This window comes from Leopardus geoffroyi, chromosome A1 (assembly GCF_018350155.1).
Source record: "Leopardus geoffroyi isolate Oge1 chromosome A1, O.geoffroyi_Oge1_pat1.0, whole genome shotgun sequence".
In the NCBI taxonomy this organism is placed as follows: domain Eukaryota; kingdom Metazoa; phylum Chordata; class Mammalia; order Carnivora; family Felidae; genus Leopardus; species Leopardus geoffroyi.
Window position 1 is genome coordinate 139,950,859 of NC_059326.1, and position 18,820 is coordinate 139,969,678.

Below are 18,820 nucleotides of genomic sequence, written 5' to 3' on the forward strand. Positions count from 1 at the left end.
TCCTAGCAGTGCTATTGCTGGGTCATAGGGTAGGTCTATTTTTAATTTTCTGAGGAACCTCCACACTGCTTTCCAGAGCGGCTGCACCAATTTGCATTCCCACCAACAGTGCAAGAGGGTTCCCGTTTCTCCACATCCTCTCCAGCATCTATAGTCTCCTGATTTGTTCATTTTGGCCACTCTGACTGGCGTGAGGTGATATCTGAGAAAAATATGGAACGCTTCATGAATTTGCGTGTCATCCTTGCGCAGGGGCCATGCTAATCTTCTCTGTATCGTTCCAATTTTAGTATATGTGCTGCCGGAGCGAGCACCTGAGTAGGCTGTTTCATGTGCCTTCAAGGAGACATCCCTGGAGTTATGCCTACTGTTGATAACTACCCATCACCGGGCCTATCTTTGGAGGGTTTTCTGTGCCCTTTGAAGGAATACTTTTTTACAGCGAGTTGTTTGGGATCCTGTACTTTACCGAATAAAGAATGGATAGGTGAAAGGAGCTTTATCTTCCTTTCTCCACCTTTCATTCACCTATCAACATACATCCTGGGTTGTATTAACTCTCAATTCTGTCAATGATGTAGTCCAAAATGGGTTCGCTCTTGTGGTGATAATTTAAACAGTCTTCCACATTAACAGAAATGCTGCTGACAAAGTCCTAGGACATGGTTCACAAACTTAAGTGGTTTTGAGGGCTACCTATGGAGCATCTTTAATTTGGGGCCTTGGGCATATAGTTTCCAAGATAATCCTGGTATATAATTACTAGAACAATTAGATGCAATTTACTCCACTGACAGGCATGCTATGGCTATAGTGTTGCTTTCATTTTATTTTTATTTTTTTTTTTGCTTTCATTTTATTTTTCATGTAATAGTTTAAACAAAGTTCATATAAATATCCAGCTGTCGCACAAGAGCCAAGAGTAACATATTAAAATGGAAAACACTTCCCAGATGATAGTGATACACATGAGTGATTGAGAAGAATCACTGGAGAAGCATTTCTGGAACTCTAAGTCAACAGCATTAATAAGCTCAATAACAAATTAAGAAATATCTTTCAAAATATACATAACCTTGATTATGAAGAATATCATCTACTACAGTAGGAATCCTAACATCTGGTACTACTTCTCCTTTAGAATGACACGGCTGTGAAGCTCTTGACTCAATGTTTGGAGTCACAATAGCATAACGAAGCAGTTCTTCATACTCTTCCTATGAGAAGCCAAAAACAAATAATGTATCATGAACGGTCACAATGGACATTCAGGCAAAGAACGATAAAGGCATAGTCGAAGCTACTCGATACTTCAGTTCTCAAAACAGTACTTCGATGTAGTAAGGAAGGTGTACTTTCTTAAAAACGGAAACCCAACAAATAGACCTACCCAAATTTCTTCTAGCCAGATAGATTCCTTCAGATGCCAATTTAGCAATCGTGACACAAAGATTACCTAGGGTAGTTGCCTGAGACCAGTTAACATCTACAAAGCAGAAACGCCCTCCCTGCAGGTGGGCAGAGACATAGACATTTCTCTGCTTTTCTGAAATTAAGTTTGAAGGTGTTGCTTCCAAAGACCCCACAATAGGGTGGTCTAGAGATGAAAAGTGGTTTTGGCTCTTTTTACTGACAGCTACCATCCAACGCAGCAACAACCTGGAGGGTCTTTTCATAGCATGGAAAGAGCGTAAGGGAAATATTGGAAGAGAAAAAGAAATACTGACGATAAAAAGAGAACACAAATGCAGCCTGTTTGTTCTATTCTACCTACTGGCAACTGCAAGGCACCTGAGAAGCGATAAAAAATACAGGTCCCAAAGTGTAGACCTTACAGTAATATTCCTCAAGTTTAAAACAAAATTGGAATTTCCTCACATAGACAGTTATTTCTTTAGCCATATCAAAAAATGGTATCTGCGAAGTAAAAAAATATACTGGAATTTAGTTGACATTCACAAGCGATTGGTCATGATGTACCAAATAGTCCTACAAGAAGTCATTTCATGGGACACCTGATGCCTCAGTTAACCATCTGACTTCAGCTCAGTCTATGATCTCATGGTTTGTGAGTTTGTGTCCCACCCTGGGCTCTCTGCTATCAGCACAGAGCCTGCTGTGGATCTACTGTTTCCCTCTCTCTTTGCCCCTCCCCTGCTGTCTCTCAAAAATAAATAAAATCATTAAAAAAAAAAGAGTAATTTCTAAGAGTCATATTCACGGACCCAGAGAATGTCTTTGCATTAAAAAAAAACTGGGGGGAAGGTTTTCAAGAACATTAAATGTTATTATTCTAAAGGATTCTTTTGTGTTAATTTTTCCCCATAAGTAGTTTAGTTCCAATATAGAACTGTCATCATTTCATTAGTCATAACTGTCTTGTTATTTGGATTCATCTTCAGTATGAAGATAACTGATGCTTGAAACTGCCTCTGTGAAGTGGCACAGTATGTGCTCAAGTGAATTCAGAAAAATTCTGTCTAAATCAAAGAAAGAACGATCTTCAGTAGGTATGTGAAAATCAGCAATCCTTACTCTTTCCCTATGGTTTTCTTTGAGTAAGAATATTTAACTGCCCACCACACCCAAGTTTCCAGCCATCGTTACATCACAGATGACCGAAATAAGTATCTTGGTGCTTTCCAAGGGAACAGACGTAATTGCCCTCAGACTTTTGTAGTCAGAACTACCTTGTATCCTGTGTCGGTAGGCAATATCACTGCATTTCTAGCTAGTTTCCAAGAAGGTGTTTCAGGGGATCCACACTGTTTTATTCAAATTTCATTTTTTAAGCTATTTAACTCTTTTACAAACAGTAGTAAAAGGAGCAAGCACTATCAAATATACCACATGTGCTAAATTTTAACTGGCCCCAAACTATAAATTCTCAATTTTTTTTTTTTTTTGTTGGTTGGAATAAAGCTGCTCCTGCCATCGATGTACATGTCAAGCTCCTGTAAACATTCCAGGCTGTGGCTCTGCAGAAGTTTGTTTTTTGTTTTAGAAATCACACCTGTGCAGGTGAACACACAACTCTAACACATGTGGGCCCATCAATTACAAACTCAAACTCAAGCACATCTGCTGGCGCCAGTCCCTCCTCAGGAGAGTGATGAGCTGTGCAGGGTAGCAAATGACTTCATACCTTTGTTACATGCTTATCATAATACAAAGGGTTTTAGCACGCATTCCAAACTTGAGTCTTCTGGGGGCTTCTTGGGTGATTTGTAGATTATAAAAAGTTTGAAGAAGTGACAGATTTTGTTGGTGATTCAACAATGAATCAAAACTTTTCTATCAATCCTTTTTTTATGTTTTGGGTCAGTTTACTTGCAGATGAGATAGGTTTTTAAACAGCTACCATTTTTTCATAATGCATAGAGAAGTCGAATCACTATGCTGTACACGTGAAACTAATGTAACAGTGTGTGTCAACTATATTAAAACAAACAAACAAGCCATCATTCTCATCTACTTTAAGAATCAGAATTTTCTTGATATTTTATAGCCCAAATAAAATATAGAAGCAAAATGGTCACTTAGGCTTATCAAACTACGCTAGGTCTTCTATTATCCACCAATGTCAAAAGTACATTTAAGGCAGCTTCATTGTTTTTGCTGACTTTGTGAGATGGAAATGTCACAGATTTGAATTTATAATATAAATCTATGCAATTATACTTCTACTTTAACCTTTTTATATTGGAATTTGAAGTAAAATTGTTTGAAAAAAAGGGTTTATGCTGGTAGATGTTTGAAAATTACAAGTCTTTAGGGTAATTAAATGTAAAGAAGTGAGTTGGTGTCAGTTTCAGCCTTGTTTTGCATAGTTAACATGGATTACCTATATGCAGTAAAAGTTATAGCAAATACAGATTTTTACATGTTAAGGCTAATGGCAGAAGAGAAACAGAGACACCCCAAAGAGAGAATCATGAAAAGAAATCTCAATCATCAGAATGATCTTCATGTTGCTATAGTCAACTCCTTTGTTGGAGATGTCCCCTTCATGACAATAAACACGTCTAGTTTTGGGGGTGCCTGGGTGGCTCAGTCAGTTCAGCATCCGACTTCAGCTCAAGTCATGATCCTGCGGTTCGTGAAATTTGAGAACTGAATCAGGCTCTGTGCTGACAGCTCAGAGGCTGGAGCCTGCTTTGGATTCTGTGTCTCCCTCTCTCCCTGCCCCTCCCCCACTTATGCTCTGTCTCTCTCAAAAAGTAAATAATAAACATTAAAAACAGAAACAAAACAAAACAACAACACATGTCTGAGATTTAAACTTACATTTCCTGAACTCAGAGAAACATTTTACTCATTAGATTATCAGTTTATTATAGAAGGACAGAACTCAGAAACAGCCAGATGGAAGAGACAAAGCACAAGGTATGGGGAAGGGGGGCAAAGCTTCCGCACCTTCCTAGAATGGCAGTCACCCAGAGCCTCCACACATTCACCGAGCTGAAAGCTCTCTGAACCCTCTCCCATTGGGTTTTTATGGAGGATTCATCACACAGGTATGATTGATGAAATCATTGGCCACTGGTGACCGAACTCAACCTGCAGCCTCTACCCGCTTCCTGGAGTTCACGGTGGGTGGCACTACTAAAAGTTCCAAATCTGTAAGCATGTGGTCCGCTCCCAGCAACCAGCCCCAATCCTTAAGCGGGGTCCAAAAGTCACCTCATTAGCATAACAAACACATTTATCACTATCATTTAGGAAATTTCAAAGTTTACTGAAAATGTGCAAAACACGGGATAAAGACCAAAATATATTTCTTATTATAAATCACAATATCACAAATATAAATGAGTTAATCAGTACTCTCCTGAAGGAAGTCTAAAAAAGGCAGGGATAAAGAGTGCAGGAAAGCACTGTCACCTTAAAAGACAGCACTAGGTAAAAGTACATCCAAAGGGAAGACAAGGATGAAATATCAATGTCACAACTCCAGACTACTTTGATCCTAGTAAATATTCACAGATATTTTTCCAATAGCTTTCCAACTTCTAAATCAGTAATTTCAATTAAAGAATCATATATGTTTCATAAAATATCTTCCTAAAACTTTTCTCATATTACACAGTGTCAGTAACAACTTAACTATTTAGGCATAAACAATGTCCAGCTTTTCCCCCTCTTAAGTGATACTTAAGAGGACTATAAGACTCAAGATGTACCATATCAGTGATCTCTCATTTAAAATCTACTCTTGGGGTGCTTGGGTGGCTCAGTCGGTTGAGCGACCGACTTTCACTCAGGTCATGATCTCACAGTTTGTGAGTTCGAGCCCTGGGTCGGGCTCTGTGCTGACAGCTCAGAGCCTGGAGCCTGCTTCGGATTCTGTGTCTCCCTCTCTCTCTGCCCTCCCCCGCTCATGCTCTGTCTCAGAAATAAACATTAAAAAAAATAAAAAAAATAAAAAATAAAATCTACTCTAGAAGTCAGAGTCCATATTTCTGATAATAAAACATTTAGAAATAAAACAGGGGTGCCTGGGTGGCTCAGTTGGTTAAGTGTCCAACTTCAGCTCAGGTCATGATCTCACAGTCTGTGAGTTTGAGCCCCATGTCGGGCTCTGTGCAGACGGCTCAGAGCCAGGAGCCTGGTTCGGATTCTGTGTTTCCCTCTCTCTCTGCCCTTCCCCTGCTCGTGCTCTGTCTTTGTGTCACTCAAAAATAAATAAACATGAAAAAATTTTTTTTACAAATAAAAGAAATTTAAAACAGTTCATGTAAAAACCACACCTTCTGTAGTTAATTTATCTGTCACTGTCCAGGTCCTGGGCAGCAGAATGTGTTGAACGTTGTAGCAACAGGGACTAGAACCTGGAGTAGAACACCAGGGCATCTAAGGTCCCAGAACTGTGGATGGTTTGATAGTGTATTAATTTGCATTAAAGTGAAAGCAGCATTCAGAAGAGATAGTTGAGAAAATCTCAAGAAAAAAATGTTTCTTGAGATTTCCAGCTTCTCTCATTGTGCTGTTTGAAGCCTTTGCACAGAGGGTTTGAAGAGTTCATGATTATTTTTTGAAAGGTTCAAACAATGTAAGGTATGTCCCAAAGTCTGTGAAATAATTCTCAATGCTCAATCATATTATTATGATTTGATATACATTATACACCATATATATACATAAATATATATACATTAATATACATATATATATATACAGTATGTATATACATCATACACCATATACATAATTATAAATGTAAATGGCATGAATACATGAAAAATGTATTCCTAGTTTTCCCTCATATTGTCACTTGTTTAAAATAAAAGTCACAACAAATTTAGGCACGTCTTCCTACCTGAAGATCTGAAGAGACAGAACTGCCTCGGTCAGAGTCATTCTTCATAACTGGCAGTGAGCATTTCTCCTCATCTGATGACATTCTGTACAAATACTACAAACAATGGAAACTAACTTTAGTTTTCTTCCGGTGATATTTAAACTAACATAACATGTTTTCTATGTATATACATCCTAACCTGTAAACAATAATCATGTGGTATCTTTAAATATTCAACACAATGAGCACCCACAGATAAGATAACTAGGCAAGAAAAGAATAGCAGGAGGCTCAGTTCCCAACATTAGTGAGTTTTTCACGCAGTCAAGGAGATGACACAAATGTATGAAAGGTTAAAGAGAAATGGAAACTCCTTGGACAAATCCACAATGGACCTGTTGAGATTAATAGAGTGTGATGACTGTTCTTCAACAATGGGTGGCAACCTGCGTGCTGTGCATTTTACTGAGCCAAGAGAGAATAAACAATTTGTGCACATTCTTTGCCCAAGAAACATACGTTTTGGGAATATTATTTTAAGAAAAGCAAGCCTATACAGAACAAGAGATTCTTATATACCATAGAAAACCTGTTAAAAGTCTTGTCCCAAAAAATAAAAGTATTTTTAGTAACAAGTAAATAAGTTATTTAAAGGACAAGTAGGGACTATTCAAAGTATCTGAACACCAGTTGCATGGAAAACAGTGGCGAGGAACGTAAGATGACGAAGTCCTGGTCCTTATGGACTTTACAATCTGTAGAGACAGCCAGATGTATATATGCTAGTAGGCCCTAAAACAAAAGAGGTACAAAGCAGGGAGGCCAGGAGTAGCTATTTTTCATGGGGTGGGATCATGAGAGTGACAAAGTGGGAACGGAGCCAGAGTACGTGTTAATTGAGAAGATAAACTGGTATCGAGACCTGAAAGACAAAGGCAGATAAAAGATGTAAGGCTATGCTAGGCATTAGAGCAGAAGCAAAGACACAGAGGCATGGGCATGTATGCCAGGAATGTAAGTAGTTCGTAACACTGAAGCAAAGGGTGCAAAGCAAGGCTTGGCTAAGGATGGAACAGGCAAGGTAGGAAGCAGCCAGAACATGGAAGATCGTGATTATGTTATGTCAAAAAAAATGTAGTCTTTATTCTAGATATATTATTATAATATTTAAACAAGTGATAACACGATCAGGCTGGTCTTGGAATGTTGATGGCTTTCCAATTTCTGACTTGGGTAATTAGATGGATAATATAGTGCCACTAACCAAGACAAGAAATGTAGGAAGGTAAGCAGGTCGGGAAGAAGGAGAGTGGGTTCAATATCAGATGAGTTGGGTGTGAGGTACCTATGAGGCACTGCAGTGAAGCTGCATGTATGCAGGATATGGCCACATCCATTATACTGCACACCAAGGATTGCGGTTCACAATGGCTACAATGAAAATGGTGCTTCCTGGAGTTAAGCAATGAGCACTGGAGGTACAGGCTAGAGACAGTTTGAGGAATCATCAGCATAATGGGAAATGCTGAAAAAGGGAGAGGGTAAGATGACCTATGAAAACGAGTGTTAGAAAGAGTTCTTATTCTGAGGTCCATATACCCAAATTATATGCAATATTTTTAGTGTAAATACATGTGTATTTTTCTAGTAAGAGGATCCCTAGCTTCTAATATGTGTTCAGAGGGTACTATACCTCTAATAAAGTTAAAGGCCTGCTACTGTAGAGAGAAGAGGGTTAAAAGTAGAAACACTAACGTTTAAAGGGGAAGAGAAGAGCGAGAAAAAACAGGAAAGTCAGAATGGGAGAACTATCAGGGAAAAAAGCATCATGAAAACTTGAGGAACAGAGTGTAGAGTCAGATGCCAAAGAAAGATGAAAGTTGGGGTCTCTTGAACATGGCAGTAAGGAAGTTGCTGACATTTACCTAAACAATTTCAGTGGAAGGTGCAACAGGTCTCAGTCACACTGGCCTGAAAAATAAATGAGAAATAAGGAAATTGAAGTAGACAGGGCCGACACAGAGAAAAGTACAATATTAGAATGGAAACATAGGTTGGGACTTGTTGATGGACACTTAGCTTTATTCGATGAGTATTACTGGCTATACACATAAGTAAACTAAATCTCAGCATGACTGTCTTTAGTTAAGCCAATTAGGGAGGATAAAATAAGCACACACAACCCCAGCAAGGAAGGACTGCTTCATGGACTTCAAATCCACCACTGTGGTAACCTGGTTCATTTCTGTTTTCATTTACTTCTTTTAGGCTGTATTTGCATACTGCGTAGATAATAGGAGTGGAGGTGGGCTGGTGCTGACTATTCAAAAAACAAGTAAGCTGAAAAGTAAGGTGAGACTTCAAAAAGAGTTTCTGAATAGAGATACTGCAGCCATAAAGCAACTACTGTATTTTTGGAAAATATGCTATAAATGTGCCATCAGCGCTGCTATGAGGCCAGCAAGGTAGGACAATTTCTTTGAAACCCTACCATACTAGCATTTTCTTACTGTTTCTAGGTTCAGAAACAAAGAAGAAAAATGAAGCTTGCTTTAATGGGTGGCGGATGTGAGTCAGTTCACTAAATTACCAGTACTCTCTAACCCAAGATACCAGAAACCAAGAGAAAAGTTCTGGGTGCTTCTTGATAGCCAAAGAAATCAAATTACCTCTTGGTAAATACCTGGCTGATAAGGAAAAAGGGGTCCGGGAATTCAAATGCAACCCCAAGAGACAGAGGAAGAGGTAATTAATGTGCGAGCTGGCAGCAGGGTGACGTCCCTGTGCTCTTCACCCATCTTTGCTGCAGGAAAGGAGAAGGGGCGCGCCAGCTCCTCCCCTCATAAGGGACTAGCAGCCTAGGGGGACAGCAGTTGTGAGTAAGCAAAGGGTAGAGGTTCTCTTCATTCACCTTCTTACCCACCCTTGTTTGAATCGAACTCTTAAAAACAAACAACAAAAGAAAAACACGTTAGACATGGTTACTTTCTCGTTTTAAATGATCAGAACCCACGGCGACAGTAATCGTTATACTTCAAGTACCCCCCACTCCTGCCCTCTCTTCCCGGACCCCTTGGAAGGAAAACTTCAGTACCTCGTTGCCCCGCAGAACAGCACACAGCCCATGCCTCGGGGCGTGGTATAGGAGCCCCCGGGGCGGAAACTCGAGCTAAGACACTTTAAACCCCACTCCACTGCCTCCGCCCGGGGCGCGGAACTCGCCGGGGCGCCGCTACTCACCGTTGCGGCTCTTCACAAACCCGGACGCCTCCCTCCACGTCTCCTCGCCGCGTCGCCGCTAAAATAACAGTGGTACCGCCGCTACCTTGGCAGCAGCCTGACAGTTTCAAACTGCACAGAAGAATAAAGGACGGCCCTGTGCATTGGCCCGGAGCTTCAGCAACCTGCCATATGATTGGTCGAAGAGCCGGGGGCGGAGCTCTGGGCCGCTGCGGGGAGAAGCCGGAATTAGGTTACTCAGGGAGAGTCCGGCCCCTGATTCCGGCCTGTACCGAGGGGGCGGGCTCTTAGCGAGCCCCGCCCAGCTTGGGAAGTAAGTACTGCGCGTGCTTAGTTTCGTTGTGCGGCTGCATCCTGAGGCGGTTCAGGGACCGGATTTGGTTAGAGGATGCTGAGCCGGGCTGAAGTCACCCAGGGCGGTATGTTGCCATCTTTCGATAATGCCCGAAGTCTGTGCGTGTGGTCCTAATGCATAAGAATCATCTGCGTCCATAGTGCCCTCCAGCAGAGCCACTTGGAGGTGCTTTTTAAAAGTTCAGTTTCCGGACAACCCTCTACTTGATTCCTTCAGTGTTGGGCAGAGCCAGGGAATCTGAATTTTCAACAAAGACCACCAATGATTCTGACGGAGGGGCCAGCAGACTTCGCTTTAAGAAACTGCTGGACTAGGTTTTATTAATGACTTCACAGGTGTCAGACTGCAAGTCATGCCCTTCTGGTGAAATGACTATGAACCTTAGAATAATTATACCCTGGTTCTTTCACCTATTTACTGTCCGCTTGGATAATGCTACCCACATAATAGGGTTGTAGGGAGATTAAATGAATTAATATATCTAAAATACCTATCACATAACATCAAAAATGCTAGTCTTTTGATTTGTATTGGCAACACGTATGTTTAAAGGTGCATTAGGATCCAGGTTGCAAAGGGAGCACCCCAATTTGGAGACCGAGTAATGAGGTCTGGGTGAGTTTTCAGATTCCTTTTGTTACTGGGAGGATGAGGTATGAAGGTTGTTTTTGTTCTTCTGTAGATAGAAATGGCATAAGCTGGGTTTCATCTACCTACCTGTTGGCAGAGCCAGACTTCTACTTATACAATGAAGTAAGAAGAGCCAGCAGCTTCTTTGGCACAAGCTATGCTTGTGTCCCTCCCCCCAAACTCCCCTTTCCCATGGCTGTTATAAACAACAAGTTCCTACTAATGCGTATGAATTCATACGTGGTTCAGGTATCTGTTTTTGAATTGAATTGCCACCTAATGACCCCATACACTGTAATTGTAACTGCTGCGCTGTCCCTTTGCCCTCCTGCCACCTGGGTCCATGTTGCTCTTCTTGGTTTTCTCTCTTTTGAGGCGTAGATTTTCATAGAAAACAATTGGGTCAGACATCTCCATTCTTCTGTGAAGCTGCAGAAAGAAAGAGGCCAAACATAATCTGGATGTTATGAATTTAAAACTTATTCTTACAAGATTCCTAGAGAAGGGGAGAGGGGAAGAGATAGAGAATCAAGCACCTGCAAACTCATGATAATGAAATTACCATCTCTAACCCTTCATAATTACTCATTCGTAAATATTTATCTAATATTCATCATATGCAAAACATTCTGTTCATTCTAGGAATAGAGTGGTGAACAAAATAGACACAACCTGCTCTCATGGAACTTAGAGTTCAATTGGAAAAAGCAGACATCAAACAGCAACAAAAATCCCACACATGCGAATAAAAAAGTGTGGCTTATGTTTGAAGTGAGGGGAAATTAGGAAATGCCTGTCTGAGAAAGTACATCTCAGCTAAGATCTGAGTATGCACAGTAAAGAATTTATGTTATCTAAAAAACACACATGTAGTGCTTACTATATTCTGGGCACTGTACTCATTAACTCATTAAATTCTCAGATTATATCAGTGATGTAGATGCTATACAACCATCCTCACTTTACAGGTATGAAAACTGAAGCTCAGAGGGTTTATGTAGCTTGCCTAGGATCACACAGCTAATAAGAACAGAATTGGTGTCCAAATTGAAGCAGTCCTTGAGACTCCTGGGTGGCTTGATCGGTTAAGTGTCTGACTCTTGACTTAGGCTCAGGTCATGATCTCACAGTGTGTGGGTTTGAGCCCCGCATCAAGTTCTGCTCTGAGAGTGTGGAGCCTGCTTGGGATTATCTCTCTTTCGCTCTCTCTCTGCCCCTCCGCTACTCACGTGCATGTGTGAACACACACACTCTCAGTCTCTCTCCAAATAAATAAATAAACTTAAAAAAATTTTTAAAAATTGAAGCAGTCCATAGTCCAAAGTCCATGTTCTCATCACTCAGTATTTCTGTTGGGAACAGCATGGCAGTTATGAATTGGATGGTGTCCTCCGAGAAAAATTGTCAAGTCCTAACCCCCAGTACTTGTGAATATGATCTTACTTGGAAATAGGGTCTTTGCAAATGTAATCAAGTTTAAAAGAGGTCATTCTGGATGGGGGTAGGCCCTATCCTATAACTAGTGTCCTTTTAGGAGAAAGAGATACAGGGGAGAAGATGGAAGTGTTACTGAGAGTTAAATGGAAAAAGAAAGAAGCCTCAGTTCTTTTTGGTGTCACAGTAAAGAATTACATCCAGGACAGCAAAACTAAAGTAAAGCAGAGCAAAGTTTTATTAAAGTACATTCCAAGGGAGGAGCTGGCTGGCCAGTCAAGGGACAATGGCCTGGGAAACCCAGAGGGAAATCAGGACGTGTGGGCTCATATCCATTTTTTTTTATTTTCGGTGGGTCCTAGGGTCACAACATTTGAGTGAGAGGCCTGGATTACATAATAAGCCAACTACACACGTCCTTTCTCATGATGCCTTGGAAAAGCCTGCCTGGGTGGTAGGAAACTGCAACATTATTTCCATTCTAGAGGCATAGGGAAGGTGAGGAAAACTAACTGCTTTCTGCACAACTCTAACAAGCACAACAGACTTAAGTCTTCTTCTGCTGGGATGCTGTAATCACAAACTAGCTGCTGGATGGGTGGAAAGGGGTGGTTCCTGGGCGGTCCTTGGTTGGGATCTCCATCAGGACGAGTAAGGTCCATCCTCTTGTCACTCATGCCTACCTTCCTGCCTAACAGTGGCACAGATTAGACTATGCATTTATAAGCTAAGAAACACTGAGGATTCCTGGCACTGCCACAAGCTAGAAGAGGCGAGGAAGGAGCTTCCTCTAAAGCTTCCAGAGAGAGCATGTCTGTGTCATTCCTTTGATTTTGGACCTCTGCCTCGAGAACTGTGAATGAGTAAATTTCAGTTGTTTCAAGCCACACAGTTTGTGGTGTTTTGTTATGGCAGTCCTGGGAAAATGATAAAATGGCTAAGGCCTTGAGGTTAAAAAGTGCTTACTGTGTCTGGATAATGAATAAAAGCCAGTGATCTTAGTGAGGACAGAGTGGCTACAGGATGGGGCTGCAGATGGAGTTTTGAGATTTTAAAGTTCATTGGGATCTTTTTACATGTTCAGGAAAGAGGTGGAAACAACATGCACTAAAGGGATGACAAGGGAGGAGAGAAGACGACAGATACTAGATGTATTTTAGAAGTAGAAATGATAGGATTTCATGGATTGTATTTGACATGAAGGAGAAAAGGTGTGTGGACTGAGCACTGGGTAGATGGCAACATCATATACTAAGAAGCAGAATGAATGGTGGAAAGAGGAGCGGGTTTTGACAGAGGATCAAAAGTTCAATTTTAAATATGCCGTTTGAAATGCCTGGAGATACCCAAGTGCGTGTCCATTAGGCCATTTGACATACATGTCTAGAGCTCAGAAAAGAGGTCAGGACCCAGATAAATAAGTTGAGGAGGCTTTGTGTATAGATATGTGAAGGACTCCAGAAATGGCTGCAATTCTTCATCTCTCCCCGTATCAGTGTCCTTTGTCACACGCTGTCATTAATGGCCAATGGGATTTTAACAAACATGATGGAAGCAGAGGCATTAAAGGCACTTGTGTGATTGGCCTGGTTTGCTCCAACCCTCTTTTATGATCATGGGAACATGCCGGGAGTAGCCAGTTGAAAGATAAAAAACATGTCCATTAGACAAGGTGCCTGGGTCATCCCAGCAGAGGCCATCCTAGGTCAGTCTGTAGCCAGCTGACACCCAGATTGGTGTGTAAGTCCAATCAAAGATGGCAAGACCACCAGGCCAACCTGCAGAGTCATGAGCTCAGTGAATGTCGATTGCTTAAAGCCACTGCGTAGGGGAGCCCTCTTATACCGTTGGTAGGAATGCAGACTGGTGTAGCCACTGTGGAAGACAGTATGGAGCTTCCTCAAAAAGTTAAAAATAGAACTACCCTACGATCCAGCAATTGCACTACTAGGTATTTACCCAAAAGATACAAAAATACTGATTCAAGGGGACACTTGCACTCTAATGTCTGTAGAGCATTATCAACAATAGCCAAATTATGGAAAGAGCCCAAATGTCCATCAACTGATGAATGGGTAAAGACTTCATATGCTTTCACTCATATGTGGAATTTAAGAAACAAAACAGATGAACATGGGGAAAAAAAGAGAGAAGGAAAACCATAAAACAGAGTCTTAACTGTAGAGAGCAAACAGGGTTGCTGAAGGGGAGATGGAGGGAGGACGGGGATGTGTTAAATGGGTGATGGATATTAAGGAAGGCACTTGTGATGAGCACTGGGTGCTGTATGTAATTGATGAATCACTAAGTTCCCCTGAAACTAATATGACAGTATATACTAACCAACTTAATTTAAATAAATAAAAACTTAAAAAATTTTTTTTTAAATAAATTAAACAATAAAGCCACTATGTTTTGGGTGGTTTGTTATGTAGATTTACTATGTAAGAGATAACTAATTAGATGCAATTTAAAGCTGAGGAACTAGGTGAAACTGCCTGGGGGGGCGGGGGCGGTTGGGAGAAGGGGGCAGGGAGTAAGCTGAGTTGAGAATGTTTAGGGATTGGGCGTTGGTGGAGGAGCAGCCAAGACTGAGAAGGATGGGCCTGAGAAATAGGAGAACTGGAGAGGCCTCAGTGAAATGCCAGGGAAGTAGAGTCTGACAATATGGAGGCCTTTCCACAGGCTCTAAATTCTGAACCTCTGCTCTAATAATCTTTCATCTTCTTTTAATCACCGCTGTTTTAGATTAGGCAGTTGTTGAATTTGGCTTGTATTGTTTCCGTAGTCCTGTGTCTTCATTTCTTCTTTCTGAAGTTCCACCCTTCACATTGCTGATAAATTATTCTTAAAATAACATTGCATTGCCTAACTTCTTCCTCAAACACCTTCCTTGGTGGTACATGGCATTCAAAGCCCTCCTAAACCCAGAAGATCTAGGCTGGATTCATTATATTTTCCTTGTACCAGGTGTACCACTTTTAGGGAAGCTGTGTTCTCTTTTCTGAGCCTAAGCCTCATCTTTTAAAAAAAAAATTTAATATTTATTTATTGTTTTTTAATTTTTTTTTACTGTTTATTTAATTTTGAGAGAGAGAGACACAGAGTGCTAGTTAGGGAGGGACACAGAGAGAGGGAGACACAGAATCCAAAGCAGGCTCCAGATACTGAGCTGTCCTCACAGAGCCTGATGTGGGGCTTGAACCCACAAACCGTGAATCATGACCTGAGTTGAAGCAGGACATTTAACCGACTGAGCCACCCAGGAGCCCCTAAGCCTCATCTTTTTAAAGTTGAGAAAATAATAGAATCTACCAAATTTAAATTTAAATCTGAACCTGAACCTGAACCTAAATCAACCTGTCTATCTACGTATGAAAATCTATTCCCTCTTAAAACTGTGGAGATGCTTGCCTAGTTAGATTACACGTCCCAGTCTACTTTGCAGTTAAATGAGGCAAGAGAATACGTGTGGAAGTGAAATGTACCACTCCCTGAACTGGGATTTAAGACTGTAGGTGTGTTTTTTTCCAAGCCTTCTTCTTCCCCACTGTGTTGAATGATGAAGTGGAATAGAACTCCTTTGCCAGTTCTGTAACATATAAAACAAAAAAAAACAAAAAAACAAAACCAAAAACCCCAAATTGTTCCTTCCCTTTAAGTCATTGTATATTTGGGGTCAATCTGTTGCAGCCATCACTCTAATATCACTTCAGGGTGTGTATAGATGTATATATGATGTTTTTGGAAGGCAATGTGTGTGGAAGTATTTTGAAATTTTTTAAAAGCAAAGAAAATGAACATAGGGTTTGGATTCATAAGATCTGGTGCTTAAGCTTTTCCAAGAAGTAGGCATGAAGCTAACAAGGCTCTCGGTACCTGTTGGGAACAATTACTATTATTGGTGGCACGAGTTGACCACCATGTTATTTTTGCTAGTCCTGGGTTAGGGGACTGATCTGAAACCTGTTTCTTTTTCAGGTCATCCCTGACTCATCTGAAGAGCCTTCTGTCTCCTCACCCTATTACTTGTTTAGCTGGGACTTTCAGGGAAGATTCCTCAACCTGGGAATCTTTAACAGTGATGACTTTGTCATAGAAGAGAAACCAGAAGTTAGTCCACCACTTTGATATTATGGAGGAATAAATTACATCTAGAGAGAAATAGATTTACTTTTCTTGCGTTGCAAATCTGGAGAGAGCAAGGGTGAGTGAGCGAACGAGAGAAAGAAAGGCAAGTCCAGAGGAAAGGAAAGGAATAGGGGTGCAGATGGGGAGATTTCAGAGTCAGAGCCCTTGCCAGGGCCTCTATCCATGAAGAGGTTGCCATGATCTCCCCAAAGGGCTTGCTTCATTATGGCTCATCCCATGGCTGTTTTTCCACCAGACTGCCAGGCTCACAGATTGTCTTCCCTTCCTTTTCATCCCATCTCCATCTCATTTCAAATGTACCTGCCTTTGCCACAGCCCCTAAGGCTGGACTTTGTTTCTCCTGGTCACAAGGGGCTGACATAATAATTGAATCTCCGCAGTGAGAGAGGCACGAGCCTCCAGAGTGCTCCTCTCCCTGTGAGGTATGAACACCAGCCTTCCGGAAACAATGTTCTGGTTTTTCTAAATCAGAAAAATGACTTGATGGTGGAATGTGAATTTCTGCAGGAAGGTGTGCACAGAACATGGCAGATTTGGGGCAAGTGGCTCAGCGTGCATGTCCTCAAATAGAACTTCTGTAGCTGGACCACACAGTCTATGTAGAATTTCTCCACACACTGAGAGCCAAAAACATGGACTTTTAGAACACATTTAACTGAGGAATAACTGAGGGAGAAAGACTGTCACTAAGCGAGGACACACAGTGGTGAGGAGCATCCTGGGCACTGTAGTCTACAGATATGGCACCATGCCAGTGCTGTGCAGAGACAAGTATTTGCTGTGGAGTAAGAGCTTGTTCAGGATATTTTGATTCCCCAGATTCCACAGTTAGATTTGTCCTTTTATTGGCAGAAGGAGTTCATTTCCTCGCTTCATCAGCCTTCTGTTCTTCCTAATTATAAAGACTCATCATGGACCCTCTCCATTAGCATCCTCTAGCCATGTAAAAATTTCCTTACCCTTAGCATTTCTTTCTCTGGTTAAAACTATCTAGGTCTAGCTGCGAGAGGCAAGATTAATTAGTTTTTCAGAGAACAACGTTACTGAGTCCCACTGATGTTTTGAGTACTATACAGATGCTGTATTTTTGGGTCTTCAGAGCGCCTGATATGGGTTTGCACATTAGGATAATTCTGCCCAGGGATAAAACCTATGCAATTCAAGTTTAAAAAAGCACATGCAAAACCTACCAGAAGCCACCATATTTATCAGCAGGTTTCATATGATTGTTCAGTAAAAGCTCTGTGGGTCTGTACAGGTCACCCCCCCTCCAAACTCCATCAGAGCCAGCACCCCTCCAGCCCCCACCTACAGTCAGGAGGATACAACTGCAGACGCCCAGGAGATGGGGATGGCAGGCCAGGAAGGAGCAGCAGAGAGCGGGCTCTTGATCTTGCAAAACTCATGAAACCTCTCATAAAGAAGTTAGTAGTCAGAACTTCATGCTGCATTTTTATTCAGGAAAGAAGCAGGAAGAGAAGAGTGTCATTTCCTAGGAATCTGGAGAAATGAGGAAAATTCTTCCAAGGAGGGTCTCCCATTCAGAGTTGAAGAAGCTTTTCTGTTCAGCTGATGCAGTATGCTTTGATGTTGATGGCACAGTCATCAGAGAAGAAGGAATTGATGAGCTAGCCAGATTCTGTGGAGGTGAGGATGCTGTGTCAGAAATGATCTGGGGAGCCGTGGGTGGGTCAGTGCCTTTCAAGGCTGACCTCACAGAGCGCTTAGCTCTGATCCAGCCCTCCAGGGAACAGGTGCAAAGGCTCATGGTAGAGCACCCCCTACACCTGACCCCTGGCATAAAGGAGCTAGTAAGTCACCTGCAAGAGTGAAATGTTCAGCTTTTCTTAATATATGGTAGCTTTAGGAGCATTGTAGACCATGTTGCTTCAAGGCTCAATATCCCATTAACCATTGTATTTGCTAATAGGCTGAAATTCTAGTTTAATGGTGAATGTGCAGGTTTTGATGAGATGCAACCAACAGCCCAATCTGGGTGGGGGGGGAGGGAAGGAAAAGTTACTAAACTTTTAAAGGAAAAATTTCGTTTTAAGAAAATAGTCATGATTAGAGATGGAGCCACAGACATGGAAGCCTATTGTCCTGCTGATGTTTTTCATTGGATTTAGAGGAAATGTGATCAGACAACAAGTAAAAGACAACACGGAATAGTACATCACTGATTTTGTAGAGCTTTTGGGAGAACTGGGAAAATAATATCAATTTTTATACAGTTTGTAACAACTTCTGGTTAATTTACAGTTATTTTAATTAGTTTACAGTGACTTTACAGTTAGCTATACAGTTTAGGGGCCCCTGGGTGGCTCAGTTGGTTAAGCATCCAACTTTGGCTCGGGTCATGATCTCGCATTTCCTGAGTTTGAGCCCTGCATCCGGCTCTGTGCTGACAGCTCAGAGCCTGGAGCCTGCTTCGGATTCTGTGTCTCCCTTTCTTTCTGCTCTTCCCCCACTCGCACACTCACACACACACTGTCTCTCTCTCTCTCAAAAATAAATAAACATTAAAAAATATTTTTTAAAAGTTATACAGTTTAGGGGCACCTGGGTGCTTAGTTGGTTAGGTGTCTGACTCGATTTCAGCTGATGTCATGATCTCACGGTCTGTGAGATTGAGCCCCGCATTGGGCTCTGCACTGTCAGCGCAGAGCCTGCTTTGGATTCTCTCTCTCCCTCTCGTTCTACCCTGC

The 18,820-nt window shown here is 41.5% G+C and overlaps 1 protein-coding gene, 1 long non-coding RNA gene, 1 other non-coding gene and 1 pseudogene across 7 annotated transcripts in view; 2 read left to right on the plus strand and 2 right to left on the minus strand.

Annotated features, from left to right (window-relative positions):
• The window catches only part of POC5 (POC5 centriolar protein), a 44,379-nt gene extending 34,693 nt beyond the window's left edge, over positions 1-9,686 (minus strand). For 2 of the 5 annotated variants that reach the window (XM_045495914.1, XM_045495906.1), the window contains exons 1-4: positions 9,542-9,686; positions 8,227-8,272; positions 6,320-6,415; positions 1,076-1,217 (exon numbers count right to left, since the gene is read on the minus strand). In XM_045495914.1, the coding sequence (XP_045351870.1) occupies positions 1,076-1,217; positions 6,320-6,403 (226 nt within the window). In that variant the 5' untranslated portion in view covers positions 6,404-6,415; positions 8,227-8,272; positions 9,542-9,686. Of the gene's footprint in view, positions 1-1,075; positions 1,218-6,319; positions 6,417-8,226; positions 8,273-9,541 lie in introns of those variants that run through there. The other 3 variants (XM_045495900.1, XM_045495924.1, XM_045495931.1) reach the window with 3 other exon arrangements.
• Positions 208-314, minus strand: LOC123581502. Its single transcript, XR_006703770.1, has one exon. It is a non-coding gene; the product is annotated as a U6 spliceosomal RNA (small nuclear RNA).
• An 88-nt stretch (positions 9,687-9,774) lies between the features above and the next one.
• Positions 9,775-18,820, plus strand: part of LOC123607014 — a 46,573-nt gene continuing 37,527 nt past the window's right edge. The window contains exon 1 of the long non-coding RNA XR_006716611.1: positions 9,775-9,854. This is a non-coding gene — a long non-coding RNA (uncharacterized LOC123607014). The remainder of the gene's footprint in view (positions 9,855-18,820) is intronic.
• Positions 9,864-18,451, plus strand: LOC123606994 (annotated as a pseudogene).